At 36.2% G+C, this 22,928-nt stretch overlaps 1 protein-coding gene across 2 annotated transcripts in view; it reads right to left on the bottom strand.

Moving 5' to 3' along the window:
* IL1RAP (interleukin 1 receptor accessory protein) overlaps nt 1-22,928 on the bottom strand; it is a 130,778-nt gene that overhangs the window by 31,756 nt on the left and 76,094 nt on the right. For both annotated transcript variants that reach the window (XM_058556116.1, XM_058556117.1), the window contains exons 3-5: nt 17,205-17,490; nt 13,272-13,458; nt 1,421-1,586 (exon numbers count right to left, since the gene is read on the bottom strand). In XM_058556116.1, coding sequence (XP_058412099.1) covers nt 1,421-1,586; nt 13,272-13,458; nt 17,205-17,490 — 639 coding nt within the window. The remainder of the gene's footprint in view (nt 1-1,420; nt 1,587-13,271; nt 13,459-17,204; nt 17,491-22,928) is intronic.

Below are 22,928 nucleotides of genomic sequence, written 5' to 3' on the forward strand. Positions count from 1 at the left end.
ACCCACCTCCCCACATCTGTGTCTGTCAGTTTCTGTATCTATAAATCAGAGTGACCAAGCATGCCTGTTCCCAACTTTCCAAAAATGGATACATTTAAGTCTATATGTTAGAAACAACCGCCAAGATGAATATAAGGTTAGATTATTCATTTGACTTTTAAAGTCCACTCATGTTAGGTTCTAAATTTAGTTTGATTTTTCTTCTGAATTAGTCTCCAACTCAGCACTATTCAAAAAGTAAGCAGGGAAAGAGGAAAAGTGATACGTAAGTGTTTGATTTGAATTTTATTTGCACTATGTTAAAGCCCTTAAAAAAATTATGCTGAATCTGGTGTCAGACTAGTAGAAAAAGCCATAAACAAAGAGTCAGAAACCTGAGATTTAGAATCACTTCTTCTACTAACTCATGGAGTGTCTCTAAACAGTTTACTTTCTGTCATTTGGCCACAATGTTTCCATCTATTAAAAGATGGGGTATGAAAATATCTCACTCTGATCTGCTCTTACTTTAAATAGTGGGCACAGTGGCATTTAGGGCTCTCCTCTAAATGCCATCTCTCTTAACAATGGTTCTCTTGATTTCTGGGTTTGATAAGAGTCTGTTGACTCTTCCTAGACACTGTTCTCTCCACTTCCCTTGTTTCGCACGCTCTCTTCTCTTGCGGTAAAGCAATGGTTGAACACTGCCAGCAAATAGCTTTATTAGCTACAAAAGTTCCAGTACCTAGAAAGACATCGTTTATTTAATTCAAGTAAAACACTTTTTTGACAATAACATTAACTACTATTCATTGAATCTCTACTGCTTGCCTGGAACTGCATTAGCATAATATGCACGTTGTTTCTAATATTCTCAACTATCCTGAATGTTAGGTAGTCTTGGTCCGAGCATAGAGATAAGAAGACTGAAACTTTGATCAAAGTCCTACTGCTAATAAATGGCAGTGCTATAATTTGAACACAGATCTGTCTGACACTCTTTTTACTGCCCAAACTGCCTTTACCTCATTCTTTCACATATTCATTCAGTAGACCAAGTTATTGAAAGCCCACTATGTACATGGAATTGCTGGAGGTTCTGGGGACACTGCAGTGAACCAAAAAGATAAGCCTCTTTTCTTATAGAGTTTACACACTTGTTTGTAATAAACTATTTGGAGATAAAATCAGATTATTGCTTTTGTTTTTTTGGTGAGGAAGATTGGCCCTGAGCTAACATCTGTGCCAACCTTCCTCTATTTTGTATGTGGGATGCTGCCACAGCATGGCTTGATGAGTGGTGTAGAGGTCCGTGCCTGGGATCTGAACCCACGAACCCCAATCCGCCAAAGCAGAACGTGCGAATTTAACTACTATGCCACTGAGCCAGCCCCAATTATTGTATTTTTGTTGTGTGCACTTAAATACAAATCATGCTTACCTACCACCTTTACAGTCAGGGTCCTGGTGAGATTGAAGGTACGCCCATTTTCTGGATACGTAACAACACATGTATAATTTCCATTATTTGAAACCAAGGCTATGAGAAAACTCAAGTTCATGCCTTCAGTTACCACATTATGAAAGTCCTTTATTTTATGACAACCCTAGAAGACGTAAAAGAAAAGATGTTTACTATTTTGATTCATGCACAGATAATAGACAAACACATATACACATCTAATTTTGCACAGAACATACAAATATCTATGCTGGCTGCACTTTTTACAAAATAATTTTGGTGAAGTACGTTTCTGCAAAGAATGAATGCAATAAGTTTAATTAGCTTTTTTGCAAAACCAATTAAAATTTTGAACTGAGATATGAATTCAAAAGCACAAACTTCCTGTCTCAGGATCCAGTATTTGAATCCTGGGAAACTCATGTTAATAGTGAAACAAGGTTAAAGTTTTGAAAAACAACTAAAACAACATAACTGCATACTCTGCTATTTATAAAACAATTATTTTTCATTTTCCTACATTTCTTCATTGATCATATTAATTTAGGAACCCAGTCACTCTGTTTGATAAACTAGGTCCCAATTTAGATGTCTGATTTTGGCATTCTTCATCACTCTGTTGAATCACTATATCAATCATTTCCAAACTTTTTTGTGTTTTTCTTCTATTACCACATTTGTTACAACTGAATATCAGGGACTCCAGAATCTAAAAATAAAAGATATTTTATGGATTTTACCAAGAGTTAAGAGTTTATTTCTGCTCCAACTCATATTTTCATATAACTTTGTTGATTTTAAAAATTTTGAGGTTGAAATATCTCATTCAACATAACTAGAATCCTATTTTGGATCTCTCAGCCCCACTAATTGGCTATATTGTTTTATTTTAAATAAAAAAATGATACAATCATCTGTGACAAAAATATACATTGAACATTTAATTTTAGAAAAACGTTGTGTTTGTTTCTCTTTTAAAAATCAATAATTCATCTATGACAACAAGGATTAGGTTATCCCTAAGGTCCTTTAGACCTTTAAAATTCTGGGAATCTACTACTGGCTTGCACTTTCAATTTCCGGTATTCACGTATTTGCCTTTAATTCTTGTATACTTAAGGTTTTCTTACTTCAATTCCTGGAGTATGTGTTTTGAAATATGACAGTTACACTAAGTTGTACATTTTGTAATTCTTTGTCACAGGAAATACGTCTTTTAGAACAGCACTAAACTTTTGATTCATGGAGATGATCATCAAGAGGAAGCTGATATATGTGCAGTTACTTCCTGAATGCAATTTATCCTGTTTTGATAAGCAATGCTTCTAGACACTCGTCACATTAGCAAAGGATTTCAATACTCTTAGGTTATCACAAAGTATAAGGCCACAAAGGCATGTACTCTTACAATGAATTTATGTCCGATTTGGTTTCAATTGAGTTTAGACTATCTATAGAACTCTAATTTGATTTTTGTGGCACCTTTCATTTAAACAGTTCAAAGCTATTTTCTTCTCTCATTTGTTAGCTTAGCTGTTCTTAAATCCCTGTGAAGCAGACAGATCAGACTAAATATGCTCTAGTGTTACAGGTGGAAAAAAAATGAGACAGACAGATAAAGCGATATTCTAGATAACACAGAGCAGAGCTAATCTCAGTTTTCCAGACAGCTGAATAAAGTTCTTCTACTAGTTTCTTAACCAAAAATGAACCCCTCTTCTCAGCAGTTAGCTGAGGCTAGAAAAAGTATACTGACACGTGCACTTACATGTAGTCCATTATTTCATCCAATCCTTATTCCAAACTTAGTGAGTTTGGAATGCTCTTATGCCCATTTTATAGATGAGGATACAAAAGCCTAGAAAGGTTAAGTAATTGCCAATGTCATAGAACCAGGCCGTGTCAGAGCAGGAATTTGAACCTAGATCTATCTGTTTGGGGCCATTTGCTTTTAATCCCACCTGACACTGTCTCCCCACCCTATACTGTGGTCCTGCCCACATGCCAGGTCTGGGGCCAGCCCCAGTGCTAATAGTGTGATGTGGCTGTATCACTTATCTGAAGCTGATTCCTACAATTAGTGGTAAATTGGAAAAGCACACTTTTCAGGATAAGTTAGCTATTAGTACTGAACTTATCAACAGCACTTCTTAAGATTGTGCTGAAAGGAACTTTTTTTTTTGGCTCACCAAATATTATATATGTAAAAACGATTTAAAATACATTGTTTTAGGACTCATAGTATGTGCTACAAATATAAAAAACATGCTTCTGACTCAAAATCTTTTCACTCATCCATTCACCCTTGATAATTAATCAATAAACCATGTGCCAAGCACTGTTTAAGGTTCTGATAATACAGCACTGAATAAAACAAAGAGTCAGCCCTCATAGACTTATCATTAACAGAGAAATGGAATCAAATACATATGAATAGCAAGGAAAATGGTACAAAAAAGGTGTGTGTTAACTTCTTGCTAGCTCCCTCTTTCTCTTCATCTTATTCCAAACCCATGAGGATGAACTTAAAATTTGGGTTGGATATGCTTAAGGTTATTCATTGGGCCTGTGTATCAGTGGTGTAAGTTTGCTTCTTCTTGGGATTCTTCTCTTCTTTCCATTAGGTAGGATAAAAATGTAGGCCAGGGACAGGTTTTTCTTGGAGCTGCTTTGCCTAGAAAAATATTTCAAATTAACGAATATTCCATAAAAAGCAATGAGAAAGTTTGGGGTCTAATCTACAATTCAGAAAAAGCTGACCATTCGAAATTGTTAAATTAACTAGTTTTAACCAAAAGAAATAAGAAGAAAAGAGCCATTTCAAAGCTATTAGACCTATAGCATATTAGAAAAGGAAATGAAGGAACTATTTTACATTCTAGTGTGCATGTACCTGGTGGAGATAGTGTCAGGGCATTGTTGAGCTGTAAATATCCATTAACTTTGGCCTGTAATGTCTGATGAGCTCTCTCTATTTCTTATAAGCAGATGTATCTCTAGACCCTTAGGCAGATGTGCCTGATACACACAGGATATTTTTATTATAATAACTATTCCTGAATATATATATTATATTCCTAATATAATAAACTATTCCTGAAAATAAATCCTGCAAATTTTATGATGGTTTCAAAATTATGCGGAATACAGAAAAAAATGATATGAGCAAAGATCTAGATATCCAAAGAATAAAAAAACATGTTTCCAAATACAAGAAACGGGTTAACAGTAAGTAGATTTCCACTATGAAGCAAACACTTGTCTGACTAGAAGACAAGTCATCCATTTAGTTGACCCATCAGTTCCTCATTCTGAATTCAAAAGAGAGAAGTTAAACAGGAGAGCAACTTTTCAACCACATAATGGTAGCCATGGCAACCTACCACAACGTATAGGTAAAGAATAGCACAAAAAATGACTTTGAAATCTTTGAGAGGAAATAAATCATGTTGGTGAGGTATAGGGTGTGGATGTCATGACTAAGAAGGACAGATATATCCATTCAATAAGTCTACAACTTTTAAAGAACTGTGTGAGGGCATAAAAATGGAAAAGACACAATTCCTAACCTATAGGTATGCACAGTCTCCCGGAGAATTGCAACAAATACTATGAAAGGCATATTGGGGTAGGGGAGTGAAGGAAGATCACAGAGAAAAAATTTAGAAAACTTCATGGAGGATCAAGATCTGGGCTGGATCTTAAAAGATAAGTAGAATATTAACAGATATTCAGAAGTAGGGGCGACATGGGAGAGGGACACTCCAGGCACAGGAAAAAGTGTGAACAACACCCTTGTAACTTGTACAGCATTTTGCCTTCTCTGTTAGTACTTGACTAACTTTATTATAATGATCTCTTTTCTTGTTTATCTCTTCCTCTAGAAAATTGACTCCTGTGGGGGCAGGTGGGTGTGGATGAGTGCTGTATATGCATGGCCAGCAACTTGCCCAATACTTGGCAGATGGTAAATGCTCCTTACATTTGTGTTGCATAATCAAACAAATGAATGAGAGAAGCAAAGACACAAGACATGGAGGTAAAGCTCATGCAGTATGCAAATAATAATATGAAGATGAGTAAATGGAACATAAGACGTGGGATGGGTGAATTGTAGGATGGGTAGGGAAAATGGAAGTAAGAATACAATGAGTTTAACTGAGATATAAGGTTAGAACAATTAGGAATATCTATTGACGTTTTTGCATCCAAGATTAAGTTGGTATAAAATAGATCATATTTGTTCACAAAGTCTCTATACACCAGTCTATACACCAGTTCTATACACCAGTCACTTCCAATGAACAGAACTAAGTCATCCAATGTTTATGCAACAAATATTTACAAAATCCCTCCTTTGTGTTAGGCACCGTGTTAGGAGCTAGGCATACAATAGCCAGTAAAAACAGAAATGGCCTTTATTCCCATGGAATTTTCCAATCTAGTCTAATTCATTCAATTATTTAATCAATTCCTAAATTCAAAGTATATTGGCTCAGTTTTGTGCTGTGTGCTTGGTATTCAAGGGAAAGAAAAATAGAGAGGTCACTACTGAGTATAGAAGAGAAGAATGCAATCATTACAGTAACAAAGATGAGATACAAATTAAGTGCTATCAAAATACAGAGTGGGTGATTCATTCAGCCTAATTCAGTCTCAAGGCTTCACAGATATTTGAACTGGATTTAAGTTTAAAGGATGAATCTCGGGTCCTCAGAAGCCCTGAAACTATATGTAAAATGCTTTGTGTATATATGCATATATGGAATTAAATGTGTATAGTTTGGAAAGAAAATATGATATACACTCCCTTCATACCAAAGGTTAAAAATCACTATATAGGGACTATAGGGAAAGGAAAGAGATAAAGAACCAACCAAACTAAGTTGTCAGATCAAATTGAAACAAACACTTTAAAAATAGTCTATTACATAGACCTTGGACTAACTTCTCAACAATATGTGCTATGCCAACAAGAAAGCCAAGCCTGGCACCTTTTCAGAAATGTGCTTTCCTAATGGCACTTTGTCAGGAAAAGAAAAGATTTTCCTATTTTCTGAAAGAGATTTATATATAATATCTGACCAATTCTGATTAATTTCACACTGAAAATTAGAGATGGGAGTTAATATACCAATTTTAATGATCACATTGAGTACAAGGACAACCAGCTTTTTGCAAATTGATATCTGGAATGATATCCATTCTTCTAAATAGCAGTTGAGAGCATTTCAGTAGTTGCTACAAATGCAATATCTGAAACACCCAATAAAGTGGTTCCTCTGGTTATCGGTGAGAAAGGGGAAATTACCTTTGTTTTTCTAAGTATGTCTGGGGGAAAAAAAAATTCAAGTATCCAATTATAACAATGAGGAAGAGAAATAATTCAGTAACTTGAAAGTTAGGATGGCTTGCCATATTTTAAAGCTCAGATCTCTGAATAAATCTAATAATAATAGTAAAAATAACAAAAACAGGACCTGAGTTACCTGTGTTTTCACTGCTATATATTTGGAAGTCCCTATTTGAATAGGCAGGCAACCTCCAATTTGCACATATGTTGTGTTCCAGAAGTTCTTTTATAAGCTGGCTATTTGAAATTCAGTAAATCACTTACAAACCATGGTTTGCTTTCCAGGCTAGTTACAAAACCTGGCTTATTCAACAAACATTTACTGAACATCAATTTAATTCACAGGATGGTTGAATTGGAGAACTGTGAATACTGGGCCCTGAATGAAGAAAACACTGCCATGCAGAAGAGAAGAGGAAAGAAGGGGAGAAGACACGCAGAGGAGGAAAATTCAATCCTGCCCCATTACCCCTGCAATTCTGAAATAGAAACTTTTGACTTTCTGTTCCCTCCAATCTCAGTTTTTCTGAGTCTCCTCTGTTTTCCAAGGGCCCTCTATCCACAGGCTTCCTCATGTCCCACAGTCCAGCCTACAACTCAGTCTGTATTCGAAGACTGCCCTGCCCTTCAAAGTACCCTAAGCTCCGGAAGTAAAGACTGGACCACCCTCTCTGTGTCATTTCTAGAGAGTACAGGCTTTGGAACCACACAGAACTGGCCTGAAATCCCAGATTCTCCCATTATCAGCTGGAATTTTTTGGAGTAAATTATATAAGATAATCTAAAAGTATGGGCTATGGATACAGATTGCATAGGGTTGAATCTTGGCTCCTAGCTCTATGACCTTGGATAAATCACTCGACTGCTCTATATCTTGGTTTTCTTAACTATAATATGGAGAAAACCAGAGAGTCCACTTCATGTTGAAAGAATTAAGTAAATTAATTAAAGCATTTGGAAGAATTCATGTGCTCAATTATTATATTGAGCACATGAATTGTTAATTATTATTATTTACCTCTCTGAGCATCAGTTTCCTAATCTGTAAAAGGATGTTATCTACCTTGAAGGATTGTGATGAGTCTTACAAATGATAACATATAAAGTACCTAGCACAATGTATTGTACTAGTAAAGTGCAAGAAATGTTAGTTTCCTTTTTCTCCTTTCATCAGTTTTCATCTTTCTGCTAACAGGAAAGCAAATTTGCTGGAACTGATTACCGTGTCTTCTAACTCTCACGGAGTTATTTGTATTACTAAAAGAGACTATTTCTATAATGTCAAGGTAGGGAATTCAGCTGATAATAACTGAAAAAGAACTACTGTAGGAGGCCCAAGATACCTAGGTGGATGTAGGAAATGGCTGTAGAAGGTACAAAATAGAAAGCAGTGGCAGAATTGCTATACAGTCATAGGAGAATGCAGCAACCAAGAACCCTGATTTTCCTGCCATTTGCAACAACATGGACTGACCTAGAGGGTATTATGCTAAGTGAAGTAAGTCAGACTGAGAAAGACAAATACCATATGATTTTCCTTATACATGGAATCTAAAAAACAAAACAAATGACCAAACAAAACTAAACAGAAACAGATTCATAAATGCAGGAAACAAACTAGTGGATATCAGAGCAGGGAGGGATTGGAGAGCAGGCAAAATATGTGAATGAGATTAAGAGGTATAAACTTCGAGTTATAAAATAAATAAGTCATGGCATGTAGAGCACAACATATGGAATATAGTCAATAATATTGTAATAACTGGTGACTAGACTTATTGTGGTGATCATTTCATAATGTATATAAATATTGAATCATTACAATGTACACCTAAAATTAATTTGATTTTGTATGTCAATTATTCTTCAATAAAAAAGAAAAAAAAATTAAGCTACCCTTGGGTGACTTCAAACTATGCAATTTGCATTTAGCCCATTTAATTACAAGAAGAATTCCTCTAATTCTCATTCATGACAATAATCATGCAAAATTTAACCTAGATACCCTTACAAAGACTTATGCACAAGGTTAATAATAATAAATCAATCATTTCTTAAAAAAAAATAGAACCCTGATTTTGTTCCCAAGATGGCAGAACTCTTAGGATTAAAGGTGTCAGTCAATTACCCAAAGGTAGAGAAATAAAAAGCAGTATATCGCACATCAATAGCAACCTTTTCATAATCAGAGAACAGAAAGCATGGCTGGTTACTGGTTGTCCTTTTTAGTCACCTGCACATTATTGGGTATCTGCCATGGCAATGGTTTTACCAATATGACTTTTTTCCTTGGTCTTTTTTCCAAACTTTCTACTTCTATTCACCCCACAAATATTCTCTCCAGATTTTGACCTTAGCCCTTTTCTCTTCTCACTTTATTTTGTCTTCTTAAGGGCTTCAACTATCACAAAGATGCATCCAATTCTCTGTTTCCAGCTTTGATTTTTCTTCTAAGCTTCAGACCCATACACATGTGGCCACTACCTACTGGTCACTGCCACCTAGATGTCTCACAGACACATCTAACTCAATATGACATTATCTAAATCCATTACTTGCTCCCCAAACCTGTTCCTCCTCTGCTATTTCATACTTTGGTTAATAGCACTGACATTCATCCAATCAGGAAAACCAGAAATCTGGGAATCATTGGAGATACAGAGATGGATATGGCAAAACATCGCCCTCAAGAAATAGTCAATCTCATAGAGTACATGCATGTAAATCACTCCCTCTTCTTAAAACCAACAATAAATTCTCTTTGGCACTCTTGTAGAACTTAGAATTCTATATTTTGATAACAGGAATGCTTATTTATAAACTTGTCTTAATTAAATTGTGAGATCTTTGGGGACTATGTAGGGCAGGACATATATCTCATTTATTACTGTGTTCCCCCAAACCCCTGACATATTGCATTGAATACAGTTGATCTTCGACAAGTATGTGTTGAGTGTATACATGAATGATTGACTATGGAACAATAAAGGAAGTGAAAAGTGACATTGAAACAGGCATAAATAAACAGCTATGGAATATATAAGGGAAAAATCATTTCCAGCTGTAGAGAACAGGGAACATTTCACGAAGGTGGTAGAATTTGCTCTGTTCTAAAGGAAGAAGAGAGAGCATTCCAGGCAGAGGGAATGCACGACGAAAAAGGAAGAGAAAATGATAGAATATGTATGAAAATAAAATCAATATTTTTCAGATCACAGAGTATTCAAAACATAGAAAAAGCGAATAGGATTAGAAATGAGAGACCTTGATTGCAGACAAATAGTTCAACACACTTTTTTAACTGGAAGAAATATACTTTTTAAGTAAAATTGTTAATATAATTCTTTTAATCCGTTTTATGCTTTTTACTATGGAAAATTACAATCATAGGGAGAATATACAATGATCTCCTGTACCCATACCTAGCCTTAAAAGTACCAATTTAGGCTATGTCTTCTTTCGTCTATACTCCCTCACTGCATCCCAAGATTATTCCAAAGTAAATCACAGACGTTATATAATTTCATTTGTAAGTATTTCTGTGTGCATCTCTAAATAACAAGATGCCTTCTGCAAGCATAACTACAGTACCATTATCATAATTTAAAAAGTAATAATAATTAATCGATATCATCAATATTCTGTGTTCAGATTTCCCTGATTTTCTCATAATTTGTTTTATAGTTTGAATAAAACATGATCCAACTAAGGTCTACAGATTGCAATGGGTTGCTATGTATTTTAAGTCTCTCTCTCTCTCCCTCCTTCCCTATCTCCCTTCCTCTTAATCATTTTATTACAAAATAAAACATATACAAAAAACACTCAAAACATATGTATGAGTTAATGAATTATTATAAAGCAAACACCTTTTTAATCACCACTCAGATCCAGCCAAAGATGTTGTCAGTCACCTCTGAAGGCTTTCCACATGCCCCATGCCAATCACAGCTCCTTTACTACCCCTCAAAGTAGCCACTGTGTAAGTGTAGTGGCCACTTTCAGAGTAAAATCACTTCCTTGTTTTCATTTACAATTTTATCACCCACATGTGCATCCTTAGACACTACAGTCTCATCCACTTAGTGTTTTAACTGTGTTTTATATGTTTCTTTTAATCTAGGCATTCCTACTCCATGCTTTTCTTTTTTTTACAATTTGTCTGTTGAATAACCCAAGACATTTGGCCTAGAGAGTTTCTCACGTCTGGATTTTGCTGATTGCAAACTCAGGGTACGGAGCAATACATTCCTCTGTTCTCTGTTTCCTGCAAAATGGCAGCAGGATCTAAAGGTTTTATCAGACTCAGATTTAATCCATTTGGCACAATTATAGGTAATATTGTGTCCTTTCTTCAGAAGGATTATGTCTGGCTGTTTCTCTTCTTGTGATGTTAGCAGCCATTGATGCTTAATGCTTAGGTTTTAATTCACTGGGAGTTGCAAAGTGATTATATACTTTTATAAAAACACACTTCCCTGCACTATTTCATTACTCAATATACAGTACTCGTAGGAAAGGCAGAATAAATACTTAATATTTTCTCTTTATTTACCTATTTTCAAAATAACAAATTGACTTCCTATCATCATCCAAATGTGACCCATTAAATATTTTGAAATATCGTTATAAACTTATGGATTTAAACTTAATTCATGGAATTTAACCAATTGCAATTAATATCCTTACCAAAGTTCAAAGTGTTCCATCATTGGCCAGTGGAAAACTCTTAAAGTTGGTTCCTAACTCATTTCGTTAATGACAAACAGACACAGATGCTAAAATTTTCAGCTATGATTACAGAATTGTCTATTTCTTCCTTTAATTCTGTCAACTTTTCCTTCATGTATTTTGAAACACTGTTATTAAGCATATATACTGTTATTATTTTTATGTCTTCCTGATGAACTGATCCTTCTGTTATTCTGAAAATCCTTCTTTATCTCTGATAATATCCACTGTCTTAAAGTTTACTTCATATGATATTGGTATATCTGTTCTAACCTTCTTATTTTTATTCATCATTTATTTTCAATTTAAAAATTTGTCTCTCCCTTCCATTTCCTATTCATCTTAAAGCATTATCCATTGTGTCTATTTGCTCTTATGTTCCTCTTAGTTTAGCTTCATTGCTGAAACGATTTATTACCTTCTTTCTAAGTTTTTACTGAGTTATATAATTTCCGGACTTTCCTAATTCTCATTTATTTATGTTGTTCTTTTGTCCTCTTGTATCATTTCTTTAACGTCTTTTAGCTCATTTTTGAAATAGCAGGTTACAATATGTCCTTCTAGTATGCTTTTTTTTTCCAGTAGAAATATTATTTTGCTTCTTATTCTCCTTTTTCTTATAACTTTGAATGGGATTTTACCTTGATCCTTTTTGTTGCTCATTTTCATGTGACACTAATTTTTTCTGAGCTTTAGATTTTGGCAGAATTTTCTAACCACAGAGATCCCCCTTCAAAACTATGGTGTTGAGATTTCTTATCTCTGTTCTGCTTCTCCATTTTCAGTCAGTCCTTCCCTTTCCTTCCTCTATATTGTCCTGATCCCGTTTCTTTTGATTCCACTCCAGCAGCTTCTCCTCAGTGTGGGTGGTTGTTTTTCAGAGTTCCGAGGCACTAGGACTATTCTGATCCCTTCAGAATTTCTCATGATAGGCCTCTTGGACTCACCCTGTATTAGAGAGCAAAACCCTTCCCAAATTCAGCTGCTATTCTCAAATTGGCCCACCATACTTTCCAGTGAGTGCCCACTGGTTTTTTGGGGGTTCTCTTGTTCTCCATCTGCCAGATACCACATTACCTCCACCTGCTCCCTTCCCTGTAGACACTGATTCTATATGGGTTGTGTTTGTGTCGTCTCACTTGCTTTATTGAAAGTGATTCTTGTGGGTAACTTGTCACTGAGCTTTGTTTTAAATGTTGTCCAGGAGTTTGTGGCTTTGGCTTATGTGGATATTTGAAGAGGTCAAGAAACTATGCTGCTCCACAAATGCCACCTTCCAACAATTTCATTTTTGATTAAACACTTTTCAAATCTCTCAGATGTGGAAGAGACTGCAGATGGACTGTGCTCACAAATGAGGGCAAACATGAAAACACATACAAGTAATAAAATACAGGACTGACTAATCAAGGAGATAAAACTCACCAGATGAATTAGCAGCTTCAGACTTCACTCAGCAGTGACTATAAGTGGGCAACGTTTCTCAAGTTGAACTTCATGGGAAGTTAATAGAAATAAGGTAGTTCTAGTAGGCCAGTGAATGTAATTTAAGAAATGGTGGGTTGAGGCAAAGCATTCTCCACCACTTCCTTTAAAATGGTACGAAGTAATAAAGTGGTAAAAAAATTGTATAAAGTTATTAAGAAAGAAATTAAAATCTGATGAGAAGAATCTCAGTTTCTATATTAACTCAACAAATAATTATTGCCAGTTTAGAGAGGGTAAAATGCCCTCTAGTTTGCTTACCATATACCAAGTGACGGTTGGTTTGACACTGGAAGGAAAAAATCCATCTACATTTGGACAAGTGATCTTCTGAACACCATATTCTAAATACAGTCTATGCACTGGGATTTTCATGGAAGAACTGAAGCATCTATCTTTCTGAACAACTTCCAGAGGAAATGCAACTTTGCTGCAATATGTGGTGTTCCTGAAAAGAGAAATACGCAGTGCATGGGCAATCTCATTTGCATTTGTTTAAGGCAGCAAACACATCAAAATAAGCTAAGTGAAGTAATGCTATATACTGAGGTTTTATTTATACGTGTAAGTTCATGTAAAAATTAAGTGTGTTATGGAGGTATTTCCTATACCAATTGAAATCACAGAATAAAAATAGACACAATTAGCTACTACTGATATACTAAAATAGTTACACTTTTAGATATGTTCCTAAACATGTGTATGTGTTTGTGTGTCTGTATATGTGTAAATATATTTAATTTTACCCTTAAAACAGTCTCAATAATACTCAGTGCTGGTAAGGCAATGGTGAAGATAGCATATTAACTCATAGCTGATAATGGTATAAACAACCTTTGAAAAATAAAAAAATATGTTTCCCAAACCAAAAAAAAAAAAAGCTTTAGTTTTTGCCCTAGTAATCCTATTTCTGGAAATTTTGTCACATGATAGAAGTATGGAAAAGTGGGACTAGAGAGAGCACATGATCAAAAATGCCAATCTAGTGCCAAATCAGCAAGAGAAATATTGGAATTAATAGAAAAATCCATGAAAAGGAAGACTGTAAAGAAAATTATGGTACAATCATTCAAAGTTGTTATACTCATCTATAAAAAAAATTCAAGCATGAAGGCAAAAAACTAACAAACACATAAAACTTGCTAGGATGGCAGGGGAATGGTATTTATGTTTTTAATGTTTGCACAGGTTGTTTCATCTGCTTGGGGCTCTTATCCCATCACCCTACCTTTCACACAAGGTCTTCTACATCATCCTGTACACACCCCACATCGAAATTGGGCCTCTCATTCTCTCAGCACCTTGGATATCTCCTTAACCGAATTTATCACAATTTTGTAAACAAGGGCATGACCACGTGTGCTTTCTTTTATTCCTTGCATCTGGTGTAGAGTCTAAACTTTCAGTAGGCGCTAAACAAATACTTGTTAAATGAATGGAATGATGTAAAACTTGTGTCTACACACAGGAAAACAAGAAAGGGAACATAAATAATAAGAATAACTGATTTTTTTGGGTGATAGGTAAGTGGGTCATTCACTGTCCATCCTCTTTTGTGATTTCTATTTAAGGTACCAAACACATATTAGATAGATACACAATGACTCATGAATTAAGACTAAATACAATGGAACATGTGGGGGCAGGCATTCCCCTCCCAAGATGGGAGGAGAGGCTTTAAAGACGACTTATGACAATGGTAATACAATGGGAAGACAGAGTGGCAGGCATGATCTCTCCCTACAAATAACAAAAGGTCTACCAGGTAGAAGAAGTATTCCATAGGTGGAAGTTATAGAAGGTAAATTTCCACTTAATAAGATATACTTTCTGATTTAAAAAAATAAAAATGATGAACAATGGTTGGACTGACTTTTTCAGCTCCAAAAGTCAAATCTGGATGTTATCTTAATAGGGGTATTGAAGCAAGAATACAAGCAATAAAATCCCAGAGGATGAATCTTAACTTTACGGCCTTAAAGACATCAGGCCTGTGATTTCACACAGTTCAGTTTAAGGTCATTCTCAGTTTAGGAATCACCTCAGGACAATGGGAAGCCTCTGTTGCCCCCACCAGGTAAGTTCAATTCTAGATTTTCTTTAGAGACTTAGAAGATAGGCAGACAGGTAAATTGAAGAGATGCCAATCTGGATATTGGTAAATAACATTAAAGTTATACTCAGGTCTTAACGAACATACAGCCTTGCTTCTGTAATGTAAGAGGTTAGGAAGTTTGGGGAAGAGCTCTAGACCAGTAGTGGGTTGCTAAGGAAAAAGAAATAGAAATACTGAAGCACTAGAATGCATAGTAGAGACCAAGCTCATCCAGAAAGCTACTGATGACCCCTTCCCGGGTATTTGCTGATGTCCATGTGTGAAACGTTAATGGATTAACAATTGTCAAAAGTGAAAAGGAACTCAAAGAGCATTTAGGCTAAATTTCTCATTGTGCAGATGTAGATAGCAAAGCTTTCAGACGTGGACATGACTTGCCTAAGATCACCAGCTAAGCAGTAGCAGCGCTGCGATCATGGCCTAGGTTTTCTGTCTTTTAGTCCAGTGCTCTTTCCACTATAAGCTGTTCTAACCTTTCCTGCAAATCTGCATTAGGACAATAATAATGGACATATGAGTATTTCAGCCTCCTTGGAAGCCCACACACCAGTCTAGAGTCCATTCCAATAAAATTAAAGAGTCAGGTGAAAGCCTCAGAAGGGGCTTCAGAGGTTACAAGGAACTCCCAAGGCCACAGTGATAAAAATGCTTTTCTGTGCCGAAGAGATTCTTTTTCATTTAATCATTAAGACAGCTTAAATTTATCAAAATATAGTCATAGTGCTCCATCACAGAAGAGTTAACATCCACAAGAGACAAGGGGCATCCAGAATAAGGTCTGGGATTACCTATTGTTATATTATTTTACTCTATGTTATTGTATTGTTATGTTTTTCAGCCCTATTGATATGGGCTGAATCATGCCCCTCCCATATTCATATGTTGAAGTCCTAACCCCCAGTACCTTAGAATGTGACTGTATTTGGAGATGATAGGCCTTGAAAGAGGTAATTAAAGTAAAATGAGGTCATATGGGTGGCCACTAATCAAACATGACTGATGTTCTTTAAGAAGAAGAGGTTAAGACAGAGAAGACACAGAGGGAAGACCATGTAAAGACATGGAGAGAAGATGGCCATCTACAGGCCAAGGAGAGATTCATGAAACCAACCCTGCTGATACTGTGATCCTAGAATTTTAGCCTCCAGAACAGTGAGAACACAAATTTCTGTTGTTTAAGCCACCAGGCTGTGGTATTTTCTTGGGTATCCTTAGCAAACCAATGCACCTATTAAATAGTAGGAAACTATGTAAAAAAAAAATCCATAACCCAGATGGGAGTTTAAAAAACAAAGTAAAGCCCAGAAACTAAAAAGAGACCTTGGGGAAAAAGGTAGCCAAAGAACTAAGCCTTAACATGGTTATTTTTTGGAGTGGCCCCAGTTTTTTAAAGATTTTTTTCCACAGCAAAAACAACATGAATTTGTAGCAAAAGAAAATAGGTATATCGTGGAGTAAAATGCAAAATCTACATGAATTTTCAAGAAAAAAAAAGTGGATTTGAAAGAAATTTTGCAGTAATGGCAGGGTGCTTTAGATTACATTCTTACATTCCCAGGGATCTGGTGTTCATTTGCTTCTTAGGGAAATTCTGGTGGAAAAGTTTGAAAAGCATTGTTCTACATACATGTGACGCCTGCCAATTATTCTTTCTTCTATAAGGCATCCCGAGGCTTTGTTCTGTGCCAGGTACCTTGAAAAAGGCTAACAGATATGAATGGGTACTACTCCCCGCTTTGCTCATCGTCTAGGGAAATAGATGCCTCCAGGTGAAGCAGAAGTGTATACAAGCAGGTTCCAATGTCAGGGAAAAAGAACAAATAAACAAGGGTCCACCTTCAGACAACCTTGATATATGTCAGGGTCTGAAAAGGAACCACCTATGAAGAATGTTCTCAGGAGCACAACCATTTTCTCTGCTCATCTCTTTCAGCCAGCCTCAGCTAAGCCACTGAGGCGAAATGTAACTCTTTCGAGATCCTTCCTTCCCCTCCCCAGCTTCATAGCACATGCATCATCTGCATAAAGGCCCAGGAACTAGTAGGCAAAGAGAAAGTCCCCACCAAGAGTCAGGCTACCTCAACATGCAGGTATAGTTGCCCGTGTCATTGAGGAGGGTAGGCCGGAACCAGAGCACATCTTTCTCCTTACTAATGCGGTTCTCAGGGAGGCGGAAGTTAATTGGCTCCTCAAGGTCCCGGTCCTGCCTCGTCCAATACCAGATCAGAGTAAGGCCAGCTGAATGGGCTGTGCTGTAGTTATACTTCAAGAAGTGTTCAAAGAGTGGGCACTTGATGCGAGCTGGCTCATCTTCAAACACTTGGATCTGCCTCATGGTATCTAGTCCCCAGTCATCGCAGCGTTCTGGAACAATCAAAAACAAAGAAAACGCAGATGAGTCACTTAGGTTAAAGGCCCCCAGAGAACACACCTTCTCCTCAAGATACCCAGTCTTTTCCAGGACCCTCCCTCTGTGGCTGTCTTCAATAGCCTTTCTCTAATAATGACATCTAATAGGCACCAGTGGTGTGAAGAAATGACTTTTCCTCATTCCTTTACCATCTTTTGACTATCATAACAATTTGATCTGATAGCTTGATCCTGTTGAAGCCTACAAGGTTCATGGGGGAGAATCTCATCCAAAAAAGAAGTCATGTGCTCCTTACCCCCCTGGGGACAGAGAAGATTCTAAGGAGAAAACTGTAACTGCAAAGACAACCCTCTAAGACTCCCAGGTCTCCCGATTTGGGGACTAGATCTGCACTGTCCAATAGCAATATAATGCGAGTCACATATGTAATTTTAGATATCCTGGTTGCCACATTAAAAAAGTAAAAAGAAGCAGGTAAAACTAATTTCTATAATATATTTTGTCAAACTTGATATATCCAAAACACCTCCAAAATATTAATAAGCTATTCTATACTTACATTCTTTTTTTTGTACTAAGTCTTCAAAATTCAATTTATTTCACACTTACAGCACATCTTAATTTGGATTAATCATGTGTGTCTACAGGCTACCACACTGGATAGCAAGACTGCAGACTCAAGAAGTCAAGAGATCTCAGCGATACTCACCGGGGAACAAAGGTGTCTAGAGTTTAATGACTCAGAGTCAAATAAAATTTCTAATGGCTTTTATAATTTATTTTTTATAATGAAAAGTAATCATTTGTGCATTCGGAAAAAAATGATAATAAATGACTTTTTTTAAGACTGAAATATGAATGGAGGGCTCTAGATGTCACCATATGAAGGCAAGAACAGAGGGCAGAGGCCAGGTATGATGGAGTCCTGTAAGGCCCAAAATAATCATCTTAAAACAGTTTCCTCTTTTCCTTGCATCTCTAACATACATACATACACACATATGTGTCTATATACATATTTACTTAACTATAATCTTCCCTACATTTTAGTTGACATTTAGTTTTCATGCTAAGCATAAGAATTGGAAAGCATATACTTAATAAGTAATGCCATTTTAAAATAAAATGGTTATACCACTTTTTCAATATTCATCCAATGGAATAGTGATTTGCCATATATCAATTTTCACCTAAAAATATGTAAACAAGTTTTCTCTTCTATTGGTAATCCTATGCTGTTCCTTTTTCTCCTTGAACTATTATACTAATTTTGCTATCTCCACACATAATTTTACTTTAATGGAATATATTTTTATGCTTCATATTTTTTAAAAATTTTCATCATTTTACTTTTCTGCGCAATATATAATGCTCCAAGTGTTAAACATTTTTTTCTGGAATGAATTTTATTATGATTATAGTATTACAATTTAAATAATATATATATTTCAACATTATGAGTAATCATTAAGTATGAAATGTAAAATTTTATTGGAAATCATCTCTTGATAATAATCTGGATGGGCTATTTTTTAATGACAGGGGTTAGGCATTAGTTAAACATTTTTTACGTATATGTAAGCACTGAGGAAATGTGTCCATAGCCAAGAACAAAAAGAGTTTAGTTCTTACAAGGTCACTCAATTCTTTAAACTCCTTTTGAGCTATATGCCCCATTTATATTTTTATCATTAAAAATTATTTTTAATGACCTGTCACTTGACATCTCTGGAAGAAAGAGTTTGCTACAACAGACCTAATTCTTATTTCTCCCTGTATCCACATCTTTTGTAATTCGATGCTATGAGTCTTCCAATCAAAAAGGGGAATCTATCCCCCTCCTTTGAATTTAAGCTGTCCTTGGTAACTTACATTGGCCGGAAAAATACGGCAAAACTGACCATACGTCAATTCCAAGCCTAGAATCTAAAAGCTTTTGCTTTTCCTCCTGGAACCCTGCTACCACATAAGAACAAGCCTAGTGCTATGGACTGAATGTATGCGTGTCCCCAAAATTTATATGCTGAAGCCCTAATGTGACGGTATTTGGAGGTGGGGCCTTTGGAAAGTAATGAAGTCAGGAAGGTGGAGCCCCTATGATGAGATTAGTGTTCTTATAAGAAGAGGAAGAGAGTTAGCCCTCTCTCTCTCTCTCTCTCACGTGAGGACGCAACAAGAAGACAGCCTTCTGCAAACCAGGAAAATGTCTCTCACCAGACATCTGCTGGTCCTTGATCTAGGATTCCTAGCCTCCTGAACTGTGAGAAGTAAATGTTTGCTGTTTAAGCCACCCAATCTATGGTGTTCCATTATAGCAGTCCAAACTAAGACCCTCAGGAAAGCTTACTAGTAAATAAGAGATCACACGGAGTAGAGCTAAGGCACCCCAGCTGGCAGCTGGCTTTGCTTCAGAAACACCACTGTCTGGCCTTCCCAAAAGCCAACCAAAGATGCAACAGCAAGCCCTGCCTACATGAGCTGAGCCAAGCTTGAGTTAGCAGAACTGCCCAGGCAACCTACAGACTCATGAGCAAAAACACAAGTATAGTAAGTAAAATGAAGTTTTGCCACTGAAGTTTGTGGTTGTTAGTTAGGCAACATTTTTAGAGCAGCAGATAACTGATACGACAACTAAATTAGTGGCTACTTTAATTTTGATAAAAGAAAATTTGAAACTTTATGATGAGCAAAAGGATTTGTGAGTAATAAATCTCTAAGAAAGTAATAAATCTCTGGGAAATTTAACAAAATGGCTTTTCCAAGACTCAACAAATGACTATTACTTATAAGTGCTATGCTTTCATTTAGAAATACCTTTTAAAATCCAATATACAGAGAAAGTATTGGAAAGGTCAAAATGTTCACATCAATATACACTTGATAATACAATATTTTTTACTAAAACATCTATCTTATCACTTTCTCTAAATATATTTTCCTGCAAAATTGCAGAATTAGCTCATTCAGTTTACAGGAAGTTACAACCATAGTTTTTCAGATAAATACGGCAGATTGAAAATAGGCATACAATTTCACTCCTTTCTGAAACTCCACTAAAACTAAAATAATTTTTAAAGACATAACACCAAGTAACAGCAAGAACAGGAGAAAAGACAACAGCAACATCAAAATGGACAAGTGGTAACCCAGCTTAGCCCATTTAAAATGACAAACCCTAAGTCAGCAGGGGAAGCTGGAGAACAAACCAAGCTACAATGCAGAATGCTGAAAAGACCCAGGAAGAACTGTCAGCAGCAAAATAAGGAATCATCAGTGCCATTTACCCAATATTTCTGGGTTCTCCTCCCAGGCATATTGTAAGATTATACTTTTCTGCCCCTCTGAAGTAAGGAGAGGCCAGGCGACTTACTTTGGTCAATATGATATAGTGGATGTCACTTGTGGTGGGTTTTTAGAGGATATTTAATTTAAGTATATTTCACCATGCTCCCTTTTCTTCTGTCTCAGCAAATATGAAAGCACAGAGATTGAGACTCCCTTAGCTTGGGTGTTGATGTGGAGGACATACAGAAGAGCTTTGTTATTTTAAGTTATAGAGAATTGGGATAGCCTATCTTGGCAAATGCAACCAGGTACCTCAAAAATGAGGACATGGAGGAAGTGGTAAAATAAAGAGGATCAGATGAAAGCTATGTCAAAAAGTGGTATCCTTTGTTCCAACCCCTGCTCTCTGAACACTCAATAATCATTTCCCCTCAGCTCCAAGGATGAAAGCAGCCAGACCTTTACCCTCTGGGCAGGAGAATGAATGAATCTTCTATGGAAAATTTAGCTAGCTTAAAAAGAAAGATCTAACCATTTTAATATCAGAGGTTCTTTAACAAATTATGCAGCCACATGATCCAACAGAAAAGCTCAAGGCTAACAACCCTCACACTCACATTTAGAATTTTCAATCAGCTTCTTAATCACTTCTTCTTAAATATGAACAGATAACCCCAGAAGACATCTGAGAAAATTTCTACCACAAAAAGAATGTCCAAAGTAAAAGAAACTTTGAGAAAACCAAGATTATTCAGCAAAAAGAAATCCTCAAAAAGAAATGCTCATTAATATCCTCAAAAAGATAAGAAAACTTTACATTCATGAAGCAAGAACAGAATGATATAACAAAGGAATATTCAGGAAAAAAAAAGCTCATTAAAATTAAAAACACGATTGCAGAAAGTTAAAACTCACTAAATGGTTTGTTTGGAAGTTAAAGTTGAGAATTTCTTATAAAGTAGAGTAAAAAGAAGAGGAATTAGAAAATAGACAAGAAAGTTAGAAGACCAATCCAGGAATCTCAACATCTCAATAATAGGAGCCCCAAGAAAAAAAAAAAAGAAGAAGACTATCAATTAAGTAACCCAAAGGAAAAGAAAATACCAGAACTGAAGTACATAACCCTCTAAATTAAAAGGAAATCTCAATCACCCCAGCACAGAGGATGAAAATAGACTTACGGCACAAAGATATTTTTTAAAACTGTAGAAAGAGAGAAGATTCTATAAACTACCAGAGAGTAAGAAAGGGGGGGGAAATCGTCACATACAAAAGACTAGGAATCAGAATGGCTTTGGAACTCTCAAAAACAAGATTGGAAACCAGAAGATAGTAAGGCAATGCATCTGAAGGTATATTATCTCCAATCTTGAATTTAAACCCAACAAAACAACCCAGTGTGAAGGTGACTTTTTCAGACACATAAAGACTCAGTAATTTTACTTCCGATGTGCTATTTATCAGGAAGCTTCTGGAGGATTTGTGCCACCAAAATGAGAGGAAAAAAAAAAACTAAAAAAAGGGAAAATATGGGATCCAGGAATAGGGGATCCAACTCAAGACAGAGGAGAAGGGATCCTTAGAATAACAATGGCGATCCCAGGATAATAGCTATGCAATAGGGCTTGGTGTTGAACCAGTATAAGCAGAAGGGAATGGAAATCTCTAATAAAGAAAAAATAATTGTAAGTGATCAATTATCTGGTCTGATTAGCAATGTGGAAAATTATGTTCAAAGGCAACTGAAAAGTATGAAAACAGTTACCAAAAGATATAAAGTAGGGGCCGGCCCGGTGGCTTAGTGGTTAAGTGCACGCGCTCTGCTACTGGCGGCCCAGGTTCGGATCCCGGGTGCGCACCGACGCACCACTTCTCCAGCCATGCTGAGGCCGCGTCCCACATACAGCAACTAGAAGGATGTGCAACTATGACATACAACTATCTACTGGGGCTTTGGGGAAGAAAAAAAAATGAGGAGGATTGGCAATAGATGTTAGCTCAGAGCCGGTCTTCCTCAGCAAAAAGAGGAGGATTAGCATGGATGTTAGCTCGGGGCTTATCTCCCTCACAAAAAAAAAAAAAAAAAAAAGATATAAGGTAAGTATATGAAAGCAAGGCAACTAATATCTTCAAAAAATAAGTAAAG

This window comes from Diceros bicornis, chromosome 15, assembly GCF_020826845.1.
Source record: "Diceros bicornis minor isolate mBicDic1 chromosome 15, mDicBic1.mat.cur, whole genome shotgun sequence".
Taxonomy (NCBI): domain Eukaryota; kingdom Metazoa; phylum Chordata; class Mammalia; order Perissodactyla; family Rhinocerotidae; genus Diceros; species Diceros bicornis.